Source organism: Nerophis ophidion, linkage group LG05 (assembly GCF_033978795.1).
Source record: "Nerophis ophidion isolate RoL-2023_Sa linkage group LG05, RoL_Noph_v1.0, whole genome shotgun sequence".
Taxonomy (NCBI): domain Eukaryota; kingdom Metazoa; phylum Chordata; class Actinopteri; order Syngnathiformes; family Syngnathidae; genus Nerophis; species Nerophis ophidion.
In genome coordinates this window covers 30,393,851-30,414,734 of record NC_084615.1, presented here as the reverse complement: position 1 = coordinate 30,414,734, position 20,884 = coordinate 30,393,851, and the positions used below count along the sequence as shown (strand labels likewise).

The 20,884-nt window shown below is 41.5% G+C and overlaps 1 protein-coding gene across 4 annotated transcripts in view; it reads right to left on the bottom strand.

Moving 5' to 3' along the window:
* Positions 1–20,884, bottom strand: part of tmem181 (transmembrane protein 181) — a 28,994-nt gene that overhangs the window by 1,640 nt on the left and 6,470 nt on the right. Inside the window, exons 1-15 of one of the 4 annotated variants that reach the window (XM_061900515.1) lie at positions 16,436–16,566; positions 16,091–16,194; positions 13,102–13,169; positions 11,103–11,193; positions 10,779–11,014; positions 10,622–10,702; positions 10,420–10,519; positions 6,429–6,559; positions 6,269–6,360; positions 6,138–6,195; positions 5,966–6,068; positions 2,164–2,215; positions 2,003–2,085; positions 172–261; positions 37–103 (exon numbers count right to left, since the gene is read on the bottom strand). In XM_061900515.1, the coding sequence (XP_061756499.1) occupies positions 37–103; positions 172–261; positions 2,003–2,085; positions 2,164–2,215; positions 5,966–6,068; positions 6,138–6,195; positions 6,269–6,360; positions 6,429–6,559; positions 10,420–10,519; positions 10,622–10,702; positions 10,779–11,014; positions 11,103–11,193; positions 13,102–13,169; positions 16,091–16,194; positions 16,436–16,443 (1,364 nt within the window). In that variant the 5' untranslated portion in view covers positions 16,444–16,566. Of the gene's footprint in view, positions 1–36; positions 104–171; positions 262–2,002; positions 2,086–2,163; positions 2,216–5,965; positions 6,069–6,137; positions 6,196–6,268; positions 6,361–6,428; positions 6,560–10,419; positions 10,520–10,621; positions 10,703–10,778; positions 11,015–11,102; positions 11,194–13,101; positions 13,170–13,262; positions 13,414–16,090; positions 16,195–16,323; positions 16,375–16,435; positions 16,567–20,884 lie in introns of those variants that run through there. The other 3 variants (XM_061900514.1, XM_061900516.1, XM_061900513.1) reach the window with 3 other exon arrangements.

Below are 20,884 nucleotides of genomic sequence, written 5' to 3'. Positions count from 1 at the left end.
ATCCCAATGAATGCGGGGAGTCGACTGAACACATACCCGTAGATTACGTCATCGTCCGAGTCGTTCAGCATGGAGAAAGCAGGATTGTCTTTCAGCTGGGAGTCTAAAAGAAACATGTATCAATCAACAATCTGTTATACAGTGGACTTCAAATGGCGGGTATGAACCTACCATAAAGGGCGTTGTTGGAGGGGGAGTAGACGAATGCTAATGTGTACAAGTAGAAATTGAGGAGGCCGTAAAAGGACAAAAACTCTGCTGGTATGTCTGGAGTTAAAGAGAACCTGCTGCTAAATACAAACATTAAAAAGTACAGCATGATTGTGCAAAAGAGATTGATTCAATGGTGTGTCACTTCAGACAATAGAGAAACCTTCTCCATTACTCATTTTATCCACTTTTCAGCTTATGTAAAAAAAAAAGGCTTTGCTACACATCTTAAATTAAATCCAAACGTTAGCTACAGAAGTAGGAGGTGTGTGTGAGCATTTGATATTGAGCCACAATGCCAACATTGTGGCTCAATATGTTAGTGTTTCTAGCATTTGTGTCATCCTGTCCTACTCCTTAATGTTATGTTCTAGTATGTGATATAGGAGGCTATTACCGTATCCTCAGGACCATAGGGCGCACCGGATTATAAGGTGCACATCCGATGAGCGGGTCTATTCAGGTATATTTTCATACATAAGGCACACCGGATGATAATGCACATTAAAGGGGTCATATATATTTTTTTCTAAATGGAAAACACTTGTGGTCTACATAACATGTAATGGTGGTTCTTTGGGCAAAATGTTGCATAGATTGTTTTACAGATCATCTTTAAGCCGCTTTCTGACAGTCGCTTCAGGATGCGCCGTTTTGTCTGCGGTCCTATTTACGTGGCTCACCTTCGACAGCGCCTTCTCTCCGTCATCTTTGTTGTAGCGGTGTAGCGTGCAAGGACGGGAGTGGAAGTGTCAAAAGATGGAGCTAACTGTTTTAATGACATTCAGACTTTACTTAAATCAACAACGAAGCAGCATCTTCTCATCCGTGGCTCCTGAGTGCAACAACAACGGCGGAAATGTGTCCTGTGAAAAACGTCTGACCGGAACTTTGTAATTACCAAAGTTTCTTGGGTGGGTAATGTAAACTCATCACACCGGTAGTTTTTAGCGCTTTCATAGTGAGTTTACTGACAGATATAAGATAGATCTTTACACTACTTTATATTAGAAATATTCCATAACACGAAGATAGAGAAAAAGAAGAAGCTTAAGTACTACAATGGGGGCCATGCGCAAATTTTCAGGACTTATGCAGATCCCAATAACACATTAAGAGGTACCAGGAGGTAAGAAAAGTTGGTTTTGCATAATACTGCAACCAAAACGCCAGATAATAGGTCCGCTAATGGGTGCCATTTTGCAGTCCTTATACACACACATACACAATAATATATTCACACACCATATTAATCGTACTTCTGACAACGTAAGCCGTAATGGGCGGACAATCAATCAAGCGTGCGGCTTCAAAGTCGTACTAAAACATTTTGAGCGCCGTGTAAATGTTCTATATTCTCAATGGAACATTTAAAGTTTTGGTGTTTACTGGCGTCATATTGCAGTCTACACGTATCTCTTATCATTAAATGTACCAAATAAAATTGCTTCAAGGTCGGAAAGCACAATCGGAATTATTCCGTACATTAGGTGCACCGGATTATAAGGCGCACTGTTGATTTTCGAGAAAATTAAAGGATTTTAAGTGCGCCTTATAGTCCGAAAAATACGGTACAGTGAACAAGTGCAGCGATAAAGTGTGTATGTAAAAATTGGGAACATTTGACAATAACCGAGAGACAGGATTGGACAAACCCATCTCACTAGCACTAAAACTACAAACACACAAAACAAGCATGTTCCTAGTTAGGGCTTATTAAAATAAATTGAGCATCAAGTTGAGAACGTGTACACCACACTTCCAATCCAATATTGTGGTCATTAAAGGATATAGTTCTGATAGTGGGTGGACAGCTCAGCCACAAAGTTGTCCTGAAGGGCCTTGGCACCAAACCTCAAGTAGAGAATGACCAAGCTGGGGCACAGAAAAACAAATAAGAGGATTCCAACCTGCTGTGCTGAGCACTTGTCAGATTGCATGACTTGAACACACCTTATGGCGAGCACCACTGATGTCAGCGCTGTCAGGAACTTTAGCCGCAGGTCTGCACACAAGTGAGACAACAATTCAACATTTGACAATAAATACAGCTGTAAGGCTGCACACAATGACTCAACATAGCTTTTGTGAAGTATGATAAAGTAATTTTCTTCTTTCCTTGTTTTGAGCAACACTGACCTAAAAAAAATGTCAGTACTTAAGCCCAGCATCATCACTCGCTTTGGTTAACTTCCTTTAGACTTAGTACATCAACGAATGCTAAACTTTGACATGTGCGGCACATTGTGTTTATTGTTTCTGCATACAATGGAACCTTCATCTACGAACTTCATTGTTTTTGAACAGGGTTCATAACAGAAAAGTTTGTATATTGAAGAAAATTTCTCCATAAGAAACAATGTAAACATGAACAATGGGTTCCAGCCTCCACAAAAGTCCATATATGTGTGAATGCTCTAACATTCACACATACGGATTTCTACACCAAAATGCATCTATTATTATTATTCTCCAGATTTTGGCGTGCTCTACCTTCCATATTTTCCACATCCGTTCCGACTTCAAACTGTTCAGCCTATTCAGAAATCTCAGGCTTTCCCTTGACAAATTCCAAAAATTCCCAGATTTACGGGACATCTTTTCCATTCATCATAAATTGCACATTTTTCAAACTTCCACCAATTCAACATTTTCCAACCGATTCAAACCATTCCACATTCAACATATTCTAATCATCCTGGACATCCATCCATTTTTCTACCGCTTGTCTTTTTTGGGGTCGCGGCGGATGCTGGAGCCTATCTCAGCTGCTTCTTACCATTGATGCGACTTCTTGAATAGGTGCGGTAGAAAACGGATGGATGGATTAAAATGCTTAAGAATGTTTTATATTTTGAATGGTATTTTAACAGGTGACATCTTGCGCCTCTTATCCGAGATGTCCTGTTGCAAGGTGGTGTTTTTTAATTTTCTAACAATACTTGTTCCTTTTTAAAACGTGTATGACAGAGAACAATGCTTTAACGGCCCTAATAATTATTTCCAGTCATAGTGACATGTTAACCCAACCATTGTTCGGTGATTTTTTAATAAATTGTTTTAGTTCCTTGTTAATTTTTTCCCCGCTGTTTCTTTCGCTAAATTAGTGCAATGCGAATGTATATCCGCATTAAAGTATAATTCTCAGGCCTTTTTCTATTAATTGTTTTAGAATGTGGGGGGCGGCATAACTCGGTTGGTAGAGTGGCGGTGCCAGCAACTTGAGGGTTCCAGGTTCGATTCCCTCTGCAGTCATCCTAGTCCCTGCCGTTGTGTCCTTGGGCAAGACACTTTACCCACCTGCTCCCAGTGCCACTCACACTGGTTTAAATGTAACTTAGATATTGGGTTTCACTATGTAAATAGCTTTGAGTCACTCGAGAAAAGCGCTATATAAATATAATTCACTTCACTTCGGGCGGAAGGCGGGGTACACTCTGGACAAGTCGCCACCTCATCACAGGGCCAACACAGATGGACAGAGAACATTCACACTCACATTTACACACTATGGCCAATTTAGTGTTGACAATCAACCTATCCCCAGGTGCATGTCTTTGAAGGTGGGAGGAAGCTGGAGTACCCGGAGGGAACCCACGCATTCACGGGGAGGACACGCAAACTCCACACAGAAAGATCCCGAGCGCAGGATTGAACCCAGGACCTACATATTGTGAGGCAGACGCAATAACCCCTCTTTCACCGAGCACCAACCAATTCCTACCCATCCAGAAAATTCAAGTTTTTTACCTTTTTTTTTTTTTTTTAAAGTCCCTCTTTTCCCGATTATTCACAAATGTTCACGAAATTCCCATTGAAAAGTATGGGACATTTTTCAAAGTTCTACAACTTCCACATTTTTTATCTCATTCAAACTGTTCCAACTTCAAAATATTCAGCCTACTCAGGAATTATGTGCTCTCCTTCAACAATTCTAAAAATAATTCCCGGATTTCCTAGAATTCCCAGTTTTTAGGGACATGTTCCGGATTCAAAATGAATTTTCAATTTTCTAAACGTCCACAATTCCCACATTTTTCGACCTATTCAAACTTTTCCACTCATCCAACTAACACTTTCCCAAGTTCCAAATCAAATTCCGTTTTTCCTGGAAATACAAACTCTTCAATATTATAGCCATTTCCACATTCCAACTATTCTTACAATCACACTACATTTTGGCAGCATTTTATTTCAACTTCAGCATTGGAGAATTCACACGCAATTCCTTCAGGAATTGCCTCATCTACTTTAGTTAAAAGTTTGCAAAATGTGAACAGAATATAAACATGTCTGTGAATGTTCTCATTGTAATCTCAGGGCATTCAAACGATCACAATGTAAAGCATTACACAAATAAACATTACAATAAACTTACTATTTAATAACAAGTCCAAACAACAACAGCTGAACTGTCACTTCCTATGCAGCTGCCACACACACACACACACACACGCACAGACACACAGACACACAGACACACACACAGTCATGAGCCCTGTTTTGCACTCAGTTTGAAATAGGGCTGCAGCAATCAATCATTTTAATAATCAAATAATCTACCGATTAGGCCTCGGCGAAATGGCCACAAAAAATTTGATTTACGATTTATGTCTAATGTTCGTACGTACAGCCGTCCATCTTCTCCTGTGTATCAGAGGTGAAGTTGCAAGGGCAGCAGCCTAAGCAGGGAAGCCCAAACTTCCCTTCATCAGCCACTTCATCCAGCTCTTCCCGGGGCATTCCCAGGCCAGCCGGGAGACAGATTTTTCCAACTTGTCCTGGCTCTTCCCCGTGGCCTCCTACCAGCCAGACGTGCCCTAAACACCTCCCCAGGTAGGAAACATAGGGGGGCATCCTGACCAGATGCCCAAACCACCTCATCCGGCTCCTCTCGATGTGGAGGAGCAGCGTCTTTAAGCTCCTTCCGAATGACAGAGCTTCTCACCCTATCTCTAAGTGTGATAGGAAACTCATTTCAGCCGCTTGTACCCGTGATCTTGTCCTTTTGGTCATAACCCAAAGCTCATTACCATAGGTGAGGATGGGAACGTATATCAACCGGTAAATTGAGAGTTTTGCCTTCCACCTTAGATCCTTCTTCACCATGACGGACCGATACTGCAGACTCTGCACCAATCCGCCTGTTGATCTCACGATCCACTCTTCCCTCACACGTGAACAAGACTCCGAGGTACTTGAACTCCTCCAGATCCCCTCCCCAAACCGGGGATGGCACTCCACGCTTTTCCGAGTAAGAACCATGGACTATCAAGAGTCGCTTTATACTCAACTGCGAACTGATGCAGTGAGAGCTAAAGATCCTGGCAATCAGGACTTCATCATCTGCAAAAACCAGAGAACTAATCCTGCAGCCACCAAACCAAATCCCCTCAAGGCCCTGACTGCGCCTAGAAATTCTGTCCATAAAAGTTATAACCTGTGACAAAGTGCAGCCCTGGCACTCCCCACAGAACTTCTCGTGGGACACAACGTGTATTTTTATTCGGTCTGTGATTTGCACATCAAAAACTTCCTATAATGAGGGGTTCGTAAATCGAGGTTCCACTGTATTATTATTTTAGTAGTTAACTTATTTTTTAACATATGGTGCAGCTCAGAATTAATTTCATGTAAAACATTGCCTGTACAGTCATAAAGGTTTGATACAGAAACAGATCAATTCTATCACCATTGTGTCCTTTGGGTTAGGTCTAGACGTAGTGTTTCAAAGTGGTGTGGCCATGCGTGATACCTGAGTAGGGCATGTTCTTGAGTTCTGAACAAGCTCGGACAATGAGGAAGATCAAATACAGGACGTACAGGATGACCACCATCAGGAAAAACACCTTCATGCCCTGGAAAATTGATTCAACATAACTTGAATGTATGGTATCACAACAACACAACCCGAAAGGAACACTCACCTGAAAGTTGTGTATGTCCACTTTATACTGGTAGGTGGGGTCTTGGAGTTCATTGACCCTAAAAAGCAGAAGAGCTGGTTTTGTCACACCTAGTTTGAGTCACCTGCGAGAGGTCAAGAGGACAAACCCACGTCTGCCATATGCCCAACGTGACGGCTGAGAGCCACAGAAGGCCCACAATGACCAGCTTCAGCAGGTAGAAGGTGAGACATCTCCTCTCGCCCTGTGGAATCAAATCGCGCATGTTAAACCGTATTGTAATGACGATGTTGATGTGCGGCCATAACACACCTGCACCCGGATACCGTGGTAGACACAGAGCCAGAAGAGCAGCAGGGCGCATAGGAAAAGGGCTTGAAAGAAGGTATCGAGCATCCCTGGAACCCAGCTGTTCACCAGGAAGGAGAGTGGAAAAAATGGATCTGGATAAGACAGAAAAAACAACTGATATTTCTCTAGCCATTTGGACACATTTTACCACACAAAAGGAACAACGCAGAGGAAATCCGGATCAGGTATTTAGATTAAATCTTGTCAGAAATGAGCAATTATTAATGCTCTTATTTTTTGCAATAATGTGTACATATGTTGCCTCTGAACATTAAAAGAAATATGCATTAAATCAAAATTTTGGGGGAGAAATAAGCCAATTTTTTTTAACAATTGTTATGCATGATGTCACACAAGACTAACGTTGAGGATGTTATTTTTATTATTTCAAACAAATCAAGCCATTGTGTTTTTACCATAAAGTTCCACAGTATTGAGGAGCTTACCAGGTTACATTTTCATTTTTATGGCAACAAAAAAATTAATTTTTCACCTGACTAATAAAAAGGTACAGTGTAACCTCATTTTACAAACTCCATCATTGACAAACCCCTCATTGTACAAACTTTTCTATTTAAAAACCACATTCACAAGTTATTTTGTGCCCAGCAGCACAGCCACTGGAGGGCTGTACACAAAGAAAATTAACCAAAACGGGTAAAGTGGATTTTATTTTGTGTTCCTAATCATTGTAGCAACCTGGCTGTTAAAGTTAAGGAATTGTTGTGAATTAAAAAACATGTTTTTGATTGATTGATTGATTGATTGAAACATTTATTAGTAGATTGCACAGTACAGTACATATTCGCCATTATTTACTTTTTAAATTGATCTCAACTCTGTACACTGCTGCTGGAATTTTAATTTTCCTGAAGGAACTGTCCTGAAGGAATCAATAAAGTACTATCTATCTATATTCCGTACAATTGACCACTAAATGGTAACACCCGAATAAGTTTTTGAACTTGTTTAAGTCGGGGTCCACGCAGTACAGCTATATGTTGTTGGCTTTTTTTAATCAAGAGAAACATGATTAATCACCCCTTTATTATGATTGTTTGATATACAGTACTGTCTAGCGCTTTAAATTGTGTTCAAATGTTTACTAAAATATTGACTTTTGTCATGGTTGGAACCCATTATTCATGTTTACAATGTTTTTTATGCAGCTATTTGCTTCAATATAATTGTTTTTATATTTACAAACACTGTTCAAGAACCAACTAAGTTCAAAAAGCGAGGTTCCATTGTACAATGCTTTAGGACAGAGGTCGGCAACCCAAAACGCTGAAAGAGCCACATAGGGCCAAAAACACAAAAAACTAATCTGTCTGGAGCCGCAAAAAATGAAAACCGTATATACTGTAAGTCTTATAGTGAAGCCGTAAGTGTCTATATTACCTATAATAGCCTATTATCGAAATGACTGTGTCGCAGGCTGAAGCAAATTTTCGTTGACAGAAATGTTGAAATTTTATATAATTTTTCTACACATAAGAAACCATTAGTAAATCAGAGGCTACTCAGAAGGTGAGATAACTCCTGGAAATGAGTGGCTCGGAATGGCCAAAGGTATAGATGTGTGTGTCTACAAACCCCGTTTCCATATGAGTTGGGAAATCGTGTTAGATGTAAATATAAACTGAATACAATGATTTGCAAATCATTTTCAACCCATATTCAGTTGAATATGCTACGAAGACAACATATTTGATGTTAAAACTGATAAACATTTTTTTGTGTGCAAATAATCATTAACTTTAGAATTTGATCCCAGCAACACGTGACAAAGAAGTTGGGAAAGGTGGCAATAAATACTGATAAAGTTGAGGAATGCTCATCAAACCCTTATTTGGAACATCCCACAGGTGTGCAGGCTAATTGGGAACAAGTGGGAGCCATGATTGGGTATAAAAGCAGCTTCCATGAAATGCTAAGTAATTCAAAAACAAGGATGGGGCGAGGGTCACCAATTTGTAAGCAAATTGTCGAACAGTTTTAGAACAACATTTCTCACCGAGCATTGCAAGTAATATAGGGATTTTACCATCTACGGTCCGTAAAATCACCAAAAGGTTCAGAGAATCTGGAGAAATCCCTGCACGAAAGCGATGATATTACGAACTTTTGATCCCTCAGGTGGTACTGCATCAAAAAGCGACATCAGTGTGTAAAGGATATCACCACATGGGCTCAGGAACACTTCAGAAAACCACTGACAGTAACCACAGAAGGTCGCTACATCTGTAAATGCAAGTTAAAACTCTGCTATGCAAAGCGAAAGCCATTTATTAACATCAACCAGGAACGCCGCCGCCTTCGCTGGGCCCGAGCTCATCTAAGGTGGACTGATGCTAAGTGGAAAAGTGTTCTGTGGTCTGACGAGTCCACATTTCAAATTACATTTGGAAACTGTGGACGTGGTGTCCTCCAGAACAAAGAGGAAAATAACCATCCGTATTGTTATAGGCGCAAAGTTCAAAAGCCAGCATCTGTGATGGTATTGGGGTGTATCTGTGAAGGCACTATTAATTCTGAATGGTCCATACAAGTTTTGGAGCAACATATGTTGTCATCCAAGCAACGTTATCATGGACACCCCTGCTTATTTCAGCAAAACAATGCCAAGCCACGTGTTACAACAGCGTGGCTTCGTAGTAAAAGAGCGCGGTACTTTCCTGGCCCTCCTGCAGTCTAGACATGTCTCCCATCGAAAATGTGTGGCGCATTATGAAGCGTAAAATACGACAACAAGACCCCGGACTGTTGAACAATTTAAGCTGTACATCAAGCAAGAATGGTAAAGAATTCCACTTTCAAAGCTTCAACAATTTGTTTCCTCAGTTCCCAAATGTTTGAGTGTTGTTAAAAGAAAATGTGATGTAACACAGTGGTGAACATGCCCTATCCCAACTACTTTGGCACGTGTTGCAGCCATGAAATTCTAAGTTAATTATTTGCAAAAAAAAAAAAAAAAGTTTATGAGTTTGAACATCAAATATCTTGTCTTTGTAGGGCATTCAATTGAATATGGGTTGAAAAGAAATTGCAAATCATTGTATTCCGTTTATATTTACATCCAACACAATTTCCCAACTCATATGGAAATGGGGTTTGTAAGTTGAAGGAATCGGCAGGCTGTTTTCTTTTAATAGATACAATCTTTGGCAAGGGAGGTAATGTTTGCTGTGGTCAGTAACAACATGGCACACAAACAACTATCTGAAATGCAGCCAATAATTACATATAGATAATGTGTCATGAGACATGCACAACTAAACTATATACAAAGAAAATAAAAGTAAAGGATATGAAATTATCTCAAGTATACCTACAAATGAGGCATAATTATGTAATATGTACATACAGCTAGCCTAAATAGCATGTTAGCATCGATTATCTTGCAGTCATGCAATGACCAAATATGCTTGATAAGCACTCCACACAATTCAATAACACCAACAAAGCTCACCTTTGAGCATTCACACACACAGTATAAAAGGTTTGGTGGACAAAATGAGACAAAGAATAAATGGCATAAAATATGTCTATCTCTCGCATATCCGAATAAAGTTGTACATGTTAACAAACTACGGTGAGTTCAAGGACCGCCAAAATTAGTAGGAAAAAACGCTCGCCAAATACTCTCATCAGAGAATCATGTTTGATACAAACACTGGGATTTCTAATAATTAGGGAGGTTTGTTTCATGTTGTCCCCCTACGGAAACCCTAAAAAAACTAAAATATTTTTTTCCCCCCATCTTTTTCTATTTTCATACATGTTTGAAAAAGCTCCAGGGAGCCGCAAGGATGGTGCTAAAGAGCCACATGCGGCTCTGGAGCCGCAGGTTGCAGACCCCTGCTTTAGGAAAATCACGCAACATTACATTGCATTGCATTACATCTGCGCTAAAATTAAATGCAGGGCGATATCAATGAATGAGAATTACCGTTATAAAGCAGCAGCAGGGGCAGCAAGATGGCCATCCACTTCTGCTCAATGCCCCAATCCCTCATGGAAAACTTTCTCAAGGAGTGTGCGAAGAGACACTGGCAAAAGGAAGAGGTCCACTGTCACCTTAAAAAGCATCTTCAATCCTGTTTGAATGTATGAAGGTACTTCCAGAAGTAATGTCCAAAAAGCATAATTACCGTAACCGTGAATGTCAACACCACGAAGACAAAGCGGAACCAGATCTCCACTTGGGAAAAGGTAGGATTGTAGGTTTTCCACTACACACACATGTTGCTTGTTATTCACAAAGAAAGGTACAAACTCTTATTAACACCGTGTGTGTGTGTCACTTACCACAAAATTGACCCTAAGATTGTAAGTGATGTTTTCAAGGCCTTTGAAGCCCACCTTGACCTGGTACTGGTTGTAGTTTAAGAAGCCTAGATGCAGCACAATAATCTCGTCGCATTTCTCGCCGCAGTGTAGCTTTCTTGATTTGCGGTGTACGCTGTTGATGGGCGTCACGCTGGCGTCCTGCATCACGCCCTTCAGCTCCACATTGATCTCGAAAGGCTGCTGGAAATCGACCACTGCCGCGGGTACAATATCAGGCAGAATTCTTTGTCAAGACTTTGCTAAGCACGTTGTTACACCGGTTTCTTTTTTACGTACTCTTACCGTTATTGTGTTCAGCCTGCATCACGCAAGTGAGCCACAACTGCTGATGATAGGTGGTTAGAGGCGGGGAGTTTAAATTGAAAGGTCCAGTCTGAAAAAAATAATATGTTTATGTAAGCCACATAACAGAATCATAAAGAAGGCATGATTACCTTAAAGAGAAAGCACACTGTTAATTGATTGGAATTAGGGCTGGGCCATATATCGATATACTCGATTTATCATGGGTTTGTCTCTGTGCGATATAGAAAATGACTATATCGTGATATTCGAGTATACGTTCTCACGCAGTTGCTTTTAGCTGCTGGCATTACACTACAGGCTCTTTCCACTCTTTCTTGCGTCTCCTTCTCACAGACAGCAAGCGCACCTTATTACATACAGTACGTCACATAAGTATACGCCCTTACGGAGCCGAGAGGTAACGTTAGCTGTGTTGCAAGTGGTAATACGAGAGAAAGAACGCGCCAATCTGGTAAAAAATGAAGGAAGAATTAATTCCCAAGAAAAACAGCAGGGAGTCCATCGTCTGGCGGTGGTTTGGCTTCAAGTGGGAATATGTCGAACAGACAACCGTAATTTGTCAAGTGTGGGGCAAAAGTGTTGCTACAAAAAGTAGCATTACTGCTAATGTGTAGCATCATTTGAAAAGTCACTTGCTCGAGAATGAATAGTGCTTACTCCGCATGTCAACATCTCTGTTCGGTGCCACACCAACAAAATGCAGAGGCAACCATGTCCACATCAACACAGTATGAAAAAAATTGCGAACAACATAAGGAGATAACGTCCGCAAGAACTTACCACATAGCGATTTGATTTCCTATTATGCAGCTCATTTTTGACAGTGATTGAAATATTTTGTGTGACATCATGCACAAAGTGCACTTTATTTGTTTTAAACTATTGTAGTGACGTTCTGTACAAAAATTGCACTTTAATTTAGTGTTGATTTGATGTCATCTTCGTGACATCGTGCACTAATAGCTTGTTTTAAAATGTCTCTGACAACCATGCACTTTCTGTTTTGAAATGACATGAATGTTTGTGCCACTGCTTAATAACTGTTTAATAAATACAGTTTTGGTCAATTGACTTAGTTGTGATTTTTCTCTCTGCATGAAAGTTTAAAATGAGCATATATTAATGCAGTATGAACAAGAATGTTTTAATGTAGACACATATAATCATCACACTGCTGTGATTATATGTATTAAGTGTTCATTCAAGGCTAAGGCAAAATATCAAGATATATATTGTGATATGGCCTAAAAATATCGAGATATTAAAAAAAGGCCATATCGCCCAGCCCTAATTGGAATAGTAAGAAGGAGTATTTGGGGCCCCATTTAAAATATAATCATAAAACAATATCAATAAGAATGCCACTAAAAGAATTCAATAAACTTAATATATAACAATAACTTAAATTGTTAGAAGGATAAAATGTAGATCATAGCCGCACAATTAAGTCAAGTCACTTACTTGGCGCTGACTAGAACCGCACGTGTGTGACAGTCCATTACATTCTCGACTGGGAAATAAAAAGTGCCTGCCTGCAAATGTATTTTTTATCCGAGTTTGATACATTATTATTTGCACAGCTACCGGTATGTTACTTATTTTATGTAGAAAGAATATTTACCTACTTTATGTATACATTCTCTGTTTTTTTTAATTTTGTTTATGTTATGTAATTCTGTGCTATTTAAACAGTTTATTTTCTGTGCTGTGAATACCCATCTTGACTGACTGGGTTAATAAAAAAAACACACTTGACTGTTTACAGTACAGTTGTCATTCACTTCAATTTCACTGAATCTCGCTCAAAAATGTTTATCTTTATGAAAATATTTTTACCGGAAAATATATCGACATATATATCAAAATCGAGTTCAAGTAAAAATGTAATTCGAGATATTACTTTTCGTCCATATCGCCCAGTACTACCCACCAACCACTTCAAACCCAGTAACTATAGTGGACCTTTTGACATTACCTTAACGGAGACATTCTTGGCAAGAAACTGATCCCCATTGTGCATCTGCTCGGAAAGAATCTTTGGACCTAACGAAAACAAAACATTATTTCCTTTCCAAAAGGCAATAAAGGGCAGGTGATTATAAACAGTAACCAGTTAAACTCTTGTGGATGTATTACCAGTCTGTGGTTGCCAGTGTTCTGTACTACATTATAGTGTGCTTCAGTACATCGAAGAAGGATAGCTCCAGACTGGAGAAACTGATCAGGCGGGCCGGTTCTATGATCGGAATAAAACTGGACTCACTGGTGACGGTGGCAGAGAAGAGGACTGTGGAAAAACTAGTGAGCATCCTGGATGATGCCAGTCACCCTCTGCATACAGTTATCAGTAGCCAGAGGAGCCTGTTCAGTGCAGGACTAATAGACTAAAAAACTCCTTCGTCCCACACACCATTAGACTGTACAACTCCTCTCTGGATGGGAAGGGGTTACTTGGAAGACAGGGGATGCAAAACAATAACAGTGCAATACTTTTTCATAATATGGTCACTACTGCCTACTTTCTGTTGTTATATTCTTATTTTACTGTTATATTTTTATACTCATTGTTGCTTTTTAATTGGTATTCTTATTGTAATATTTTTTCTATCTATCTATCTATCTATCAATCTATCAATAAAATACAAGAGAACACAACTACAGTATTAGTATGTGAAGTTGAACTTTGAATAAAGGCAGTTTTATCTATCAGTGGTTCTCAAATGGGGGTACGCGTACCCCTGGGGGTACTTGAAGGTATGCCAAGGGGTACGTGAGATTTTTTTAAAATATTCTAAAAATAGCAACAATCCAAAAATCCTTTATAAATATGTTTATTAAATAATACTTCAACAACATATGAATGTAAGTTCATAAAATGTGAAAAGAAATGCAACAATGCAATATTCAGTGTTGACAGCAAGATTTTTTGTGGACATGTTCCATAAATATTGATGTCAAAGATTTCTTTTTTTGTGAAGAAATGTTTAGAATTAATTTTATGAATCCAGAGGGATCTCTATTACAATCCCCAAAGAAGGCACTTCCAGTTGATGATTACTTCTATGTGTAGAAATCTTTATTTATAATTGAATCACCTGTTTATTTTTCAACAAGTTATTTTTATATATTTTTTCCCCAAATAGTTCAAGAAAGACCACTACAAATGAGTATTATTTTGCACTGTTATCCAATTTAATAAATCAGAAACTGATGACATAGTGCTGTATTTTACTTATCTCTTTTTGTCAACCAAAAATGCTTTGCCCTGATTAGGGGGTACTTGAGTTAAAAAAATGTTCACAAGGGGTACAAACCCCGTTTCCATATGAGTTGGGAAATTGTGTTAGATGTAAATATAAACGGAATACAATGATTTGCAAATCCTTTTCAACCCATATTCAATTGAATGCACTACAAAGACAAGATATTTGATGTTCAAACTCAGAAACTTTATTTTTTTTGCAAATAATAATTAACTTAGAATTTCATGGCTGCAACATGTGCCAAAGTAGTTGGGAAAGGGCATGTTCACAACTGTGTTACATCACCTTTTCTTTTAACAACACTCAATAAACTTTTGGAATCCAAGGAAACTAATTGTTGAAGCTTTGAAAGTGGAATTCTTTGCCATTCTTGTTTTATGTAGAGCTTTAGTCATTCAACAGTCCAGGGTCTCCGCTGTCGTATTTTACGCTTCATAATTCGCCACACATTTTCCATGGGAGACAGGTCTGGACTGCAGGCGGGCCAGGAAAGTACCCGCACTTTTTTACTACAAAACCACACTGTTGTAACACGTGGCTTGGCATTGTCTTGCTGAAATAAGCAGGGGCATACATGATAACGTTGCTTGGATGACAACATATGTTGCTCCAAAACTTGTATGGACCATTCAGCATTAATGGTGCCTTCACAGATGTGTAAGTTACCCATGCCTTGGGCACTAATACACCCTCATACCATCACAGATGCTGGATTTTGAACTTTTCGCCTATAACAATCTGGATAGTTATTTTCCTCTTCGTTCCGGAAGACACCACGTCCACAGTTTCCAAATATAATTTGAAATGTGGACTCGTCAGACCACAGAACACTTTTCCACTTTGCATCAGTCCATCTTAGATGAGCTCGGGCCCAGAGAAGTCAGCGGCGTTCCTTGGTGTTGTTGATAAATGGCTTTTGCTTTGCATAGCAGTGTTTTAACTTGCACTTACAGATGTAGCAACCAACTCTAGTTACTGACAGTGGTTTTATGAAGTGTTCCTGAGCCCATGTGGTGATATCCTTTACAAACTGGTGTCGTTTTTTTGATGCAGTACCGCCTGAGGGATCAAAGGTCCGTAATATCATTGCTTACGTGCAATGATTTCTCCGGATTCTCTGAACCTTTTGATGATTTTACAGACCGTAGATGGTAAAATCCCTAAATTTCTTGCAATAGCTCGTTGAGAAATGTTCTAAAACTTTTAAACAATTTGCTTACAAATTGGTGACCCTTGCCCTATCCTTGTTTGTGAATTACTTAGCATTTCCTGGAAGCTGCTATTATACCCAATCATAGCACCCACCTGTTACCAATTAGCCTGCACACCTGTGGGATGTTCCAAGTAAGTGTTTTATGAGCATTTTTCAACTTTATCAGTATTTATTGCCACCTTTTCCAACTTATTTGTCACGTGTTGCTGGGACCAAATTATAAAGTTAATGATTTGCAAAAAAAAAAAAAAAATGTTTATCAGTTTGAACATTTAATATGATGTCTTTGTAGCATATTCAATTGAATGTGGGTTGAAAATGATTTGCAAATCATTGTATTCCGTTTATATTTACATCTAACACAATTTCCCAAGTCATATGGAAACGGGGTTTGTACATCACTGAAAAAAGGTTGAGAACCACAGATCTATGTGGTACTGTACTGTCTGTTTATTTTACTGTATCTTCATTTCGTGCAATAACCTTACCTGCAATTCCAATCAAGACTGTGAGTCCGAAACAAGCAAGGAACACCACGAAGACCAACACAAAGTGCCTTTTAGACAGAGTGTACAGACGCATGGGCGCCAATCTATGTGGGGAGAAATATAATAGACATTAAACCATCAGGGAAAAACACATTTTGCTCGCAGAGTGACATTTGCCTGTAATCGCCAGGTGCAGGTATGACAACATTACAGTAGTTTACACGTTAGCTTACGCTATGAGTGCCATATGGTAGGTGGAAGTGTCCGGTAGTTGTCACACTTATTAGGTATACAGTTAAAGTGACACATATTATAGTGGTTCCACCTAATATATTCAACACTTACAAATCCATGTATCCAGTTTGAGAGCCGTTCGGCGGTGAGAAAAGACTGAGACATCCGCGTTCTAAAACAACACGGAAGTGCTACGTCATCAAAGGTGACGGGGAGATCAGGGGGCGGGGGGCGTATTTAACGCATGCGCAATACGACATCGCCGGAATGTAAATACGTTATCTATTTAAAAAAAAAATTGTCCTGTCTAGCTTCTCAGGTAAATCATATAGTTAATGTAGATGCCCATATCGGCTGTAAAAATATACTTAAAAAAGAGAAGTGTGAGATACTTCTCTTGTTGCCATATTTTTATTTGACTTTATTAAATGGATTTATATTATTGTTTGGTGCAGCCGGGCTGGAGCAAGAGGGGATGGGAAAAAAAAAGGAAGACAGAGGAGGAAATTGTGGGGACAAGAGGGGGATAAGATAGACAGACAAAAACAATTGATTGATTGATTGAAACTTTTATTAGTAGATTGCACAGTACAGTACATATTCCGTACAAATGACCACTAAATGGTAAAACCCGAACAAGTTTTTCAACTTTTTTAAGTGGGGGTCCACGTTAATCAATTCATGGTACAAACATATACTATCAGCATAATACAGTCATCACACAAGTTAATCATCATAGTATATACATTGAATTATTTACATTATTTACAATCTATGGGGTGGGTGAGGAGCTTTGGTTGATATCAGTACTTCAGTCATCAACAATTGGATCAACAGATAAATGGACATTGAAACAGTGTAGGTCTTACTTGGTAGGATATGTACAGCCAGCAGAGAACATAGTGAGTTCAGATAGTATAAGAACAAGTATATACATTAGAAAAACATTTGATTATTTACATTAGGTTATTTACAATCTGGGGAGATGGGATATGAATGAAGGAGGGTATTAACAAAGGGTTAAAGTTGCCTGGAGGTGTTGTTTTAGAGCGGTTTTGAAGGAGGATAGAGATGCACTTTCTTTTACACCTGTTGGGAGTTTTGATTGATTGATTGATACTTTTATTAGTAGATTGCACAGTTCACTGCATATTCCGTACAATTGACCACTAAATAAGTAACACCCGAATTAGTTTTTCAACTTGTTTAAGTCAGGGTCCACGTTAATCAATTCATGGTAAAGTGCATTTAACATTGATGTGGCATAGAAAGAAAATGAGTTAATACCTTTGTTAGATCGGAATCTGGGTTTAACGTGGTTTGTGGAGCTACCCCTGGTGTTGTGGTTATGGCGGTCATTTACGTTAAGGAAGTAGTTTGACATGTACTTCGGTATCAGGGAGGTGTAGCGGATTTTATAGACTAGCCTCAGTGCAAGTTGTCTTACTCTGTCCTCCACCTTGAGCCAGCCCACTTTGGAGAAGTGGGTTGGAGTGAGGTGTGATCTGGGGTGGAGGTCTAAAAGTAACCGGACTAGCTTGTTCTGGGATGTTTGGAGTCTAAATTTGAGGGTTTTGGAGGTGCTGGGGTACCAGAAGGTGCAAGCGTAATCGAAAAAGGGTTGAATGAGAGTTCCCGCTAGAATCTTTAAGGTGCTTTTGTTGACCAGAGAGGAGATTCTGCAGAGAAAACTCGTTCTTTGGTTGACCTTTTTGATGACCTTGGTTGCCATTTTATCTCAGGAAAGACTGGCCTCTAGAATGGAACCTAGGTAGGTGATCTCATCTTTCCTGGTGATAACAATGTCACCCACTTTTATAGTGAAGTCACTGACTTTCTTAAGGTTGATGTGGGACCCAAATAGGATGGATTCCGTTTTACCTAAGTGTATGGATAGCTTGTTGTCAGCGAGCCAGGTGCAAACACTAAGGAGTTCAGCACTCAGGATTTGTTCCACCTGTGATTTGTCCTTGCCGGATACCAGCAGGGTCGAGTCATCTGCAAACAGAAACAATTCACAGTCGCATGCTGATGGCATGGGCTTCACGGGGGCAGAGGGGTTAGTGTGTCTGCCTCACAATACGAAGGTCCTGCAGTCAATTTTTCTGTGTGGAGTTTGCATGTTCTCCCCGTGAATGCGTGGGTTCCCTCCGGGTACTCCGGCTTCCTCCCACTTCCAAAGACTTGCACCTGGGGATAGGTTGATTGGCAACACTAAATTGGCCCTAGTGTGTGAATGTGAGTGTGAATGTTGTCTGTCTATCTGTGTTGGCCCTGCGATGAGGTGGCGACTTGTCCAGGGTGTACCCCGCCTTCTGTCCGATTGTAGCTGAGATAGGCGCCAGCGCCCCCCGCGACCCCAAAAGGGAATAAGCGGTAGAAAATGGATGGATGGATGGATGCTGATGGCATGTCATTTACGTATATAAGAAACAGTAAAGGTCCTAATATACTGCCTTGGGGGACTCCACAGCTTACTGAGAGGGGGTTGGGGGGGACACAGTGTTGTTCACCTCTACCACCTGTTTCCTCCCCTCCAAGTAAGATTGCATCCAGCTCGATGAGGTTTTATCGAATCCGATTGCTCTGAGCTTATCCAAAAGTATAGCGTGGTTAACGGTCTCAAAGGCCTTCTGAATGTCCAGCATGACCATGCCGCAGTATTTGCCCGCGTCCACCTCATGTCTGATGTGGTCAGTCAGATAGAGAAGGCATGTGTCAGTGCTGTGGTTAGTTCTGAAGCCGGATTGGAATTTGCACATGAGTTTTTTAGTAGCAAGGTATCTATCCAACTGTTCATAAACTATTTTGTCCATTACTTTCGAAATGGAACTGAGAATAGAAACAGGTCGGTAGTTACCAGGTTCTAATTTGCTTCCTTTTTTATAAAGGGGGGTTACTCTTGCTATTTTAAAATCCTTAGGTACTTGGCCTTGTTCGATTGAGAGGTTTATTATATGTGTGATTATTGGGGCAATGGTGGTGGCAGAGTCCATGAGGAATCTGGAAGGGATATTGTCAAGGCCGGTGGTGTAACGATCTGTCACTTACTTTCTGATAGTTTTTCGTGTTTTGTACTTTGTTTCCTGTTCAGTGCTCTTATTTTGTCATACTTCCTGTTTACTCCGCTGAGCACTGTTTTTGTCACACTCGCCGTTGATTGGCAGCGGTCCTCAGCTGCGGTCAATCAACATGGGTCTATTTATGTTTCACTCGAGCACTCCTCAGTGCTCGAAGTTAAAACTATGTTGGGAACATCTCCATGCAAGACTGCTTTCTGTTTATATCTTTTACTTTGATGAAATTAAAATCATCTTACCTGCTTTCTGCTCTCCTGGATTTTTGCATACTTGAGGTCACACAACTGCAGCCATGCGACATCCCAACAGTAACTTCGAGCCAGAAAATTGTGACCTCGCGAGAATCCCTGTCGGCAATCCTCAGCCGACGTTCTGGACCGCACAATTCCTGGAGGACTTGAAGGCCAGGTTTGTGCGGTCCCAGCCTACAGACGCGGACCCTCTCCCCGCGGCAACGCCACCGGCTTCGGCTCTCCGACCGGCGCGTCCGCCACTTCCTGCATGCCTCGCGGCTCCCGCGGCAACGCTACCGGCTACGGCTCTCCGACCGGCGCGTCCTCCGCCGCCATCCTTCCTCTCGGCAACGCTGCCGGCTACGGCTCACCGACCGGCGCGCCCGCCTCCTCCTTCACGTCTCGCGGCTCCTGCGGCTCCGTCGCCGACTGCGGCTCTCCGACCGGCACGTCCGCCGCCGCCATCCTTCCCGTCGTCTGCTGAGCTGCTTCTCCCTGCTCCTACGCAGCTTCCAGCGGCTGCTCCCCGGCTGCTCTTTTTGCCAGCTCCCGCTCTCTTTTTTGGTCCGCCGAGAGCTCCAGTGGAGCCCACAGTGAGGTCGCTTTTGTCCTCCTGCTGGGACTTGGCACGGGACGTGTCTTCGTCCCTCCTCCTGGTCCCCTCCCGCCCGTCCCTGGTTTTCGCACCGGGGGACTCCGACGAGCAGGCACGTTTTCCCGCATGTGTGAACGGTGTCTGGCAGCCACCTAGTGGAGGGGGGCCCACTATACACTGCGGTGCAGCCAGGCACACACCGCTGTCATCCCCGCCAGCGTCTCCTTCCACGGAGACATCTACGTCCCTAGCGGGCTTTCGCACAGCTCCAACGCCGGCTCCACGCCTAGCCCCAACGCCGGCTCCACGCCGAGCCCCAACGCCGGCTCCACGCCGAGCCCCAACGCCGGCTCCACGCCGAGCCCCAACGCCGGCTCCACGCCGAGCCCCAACGCCGGCTCCACGCCGAGCCCCAACGCCGGCTCCACGCCGAGCCCCAACGCCGGCTCCACGCCGAGCCCCAACGCCGGCTCCACGCCGAGCCCCAACGCCGGCTCCACGCCGAGCCCCAACGCCGGCTCCACGCCGAGCCCCAACGCCGGCACTACGCACGGTTCCAACGCCGCCAAGAGCAGCACCACGCCGGGCTTCGTCACCGCCGGCATCCGCTATTCCTCGGCCAGCATTTGCTGCTCCTCGCCCGGCGTCATCT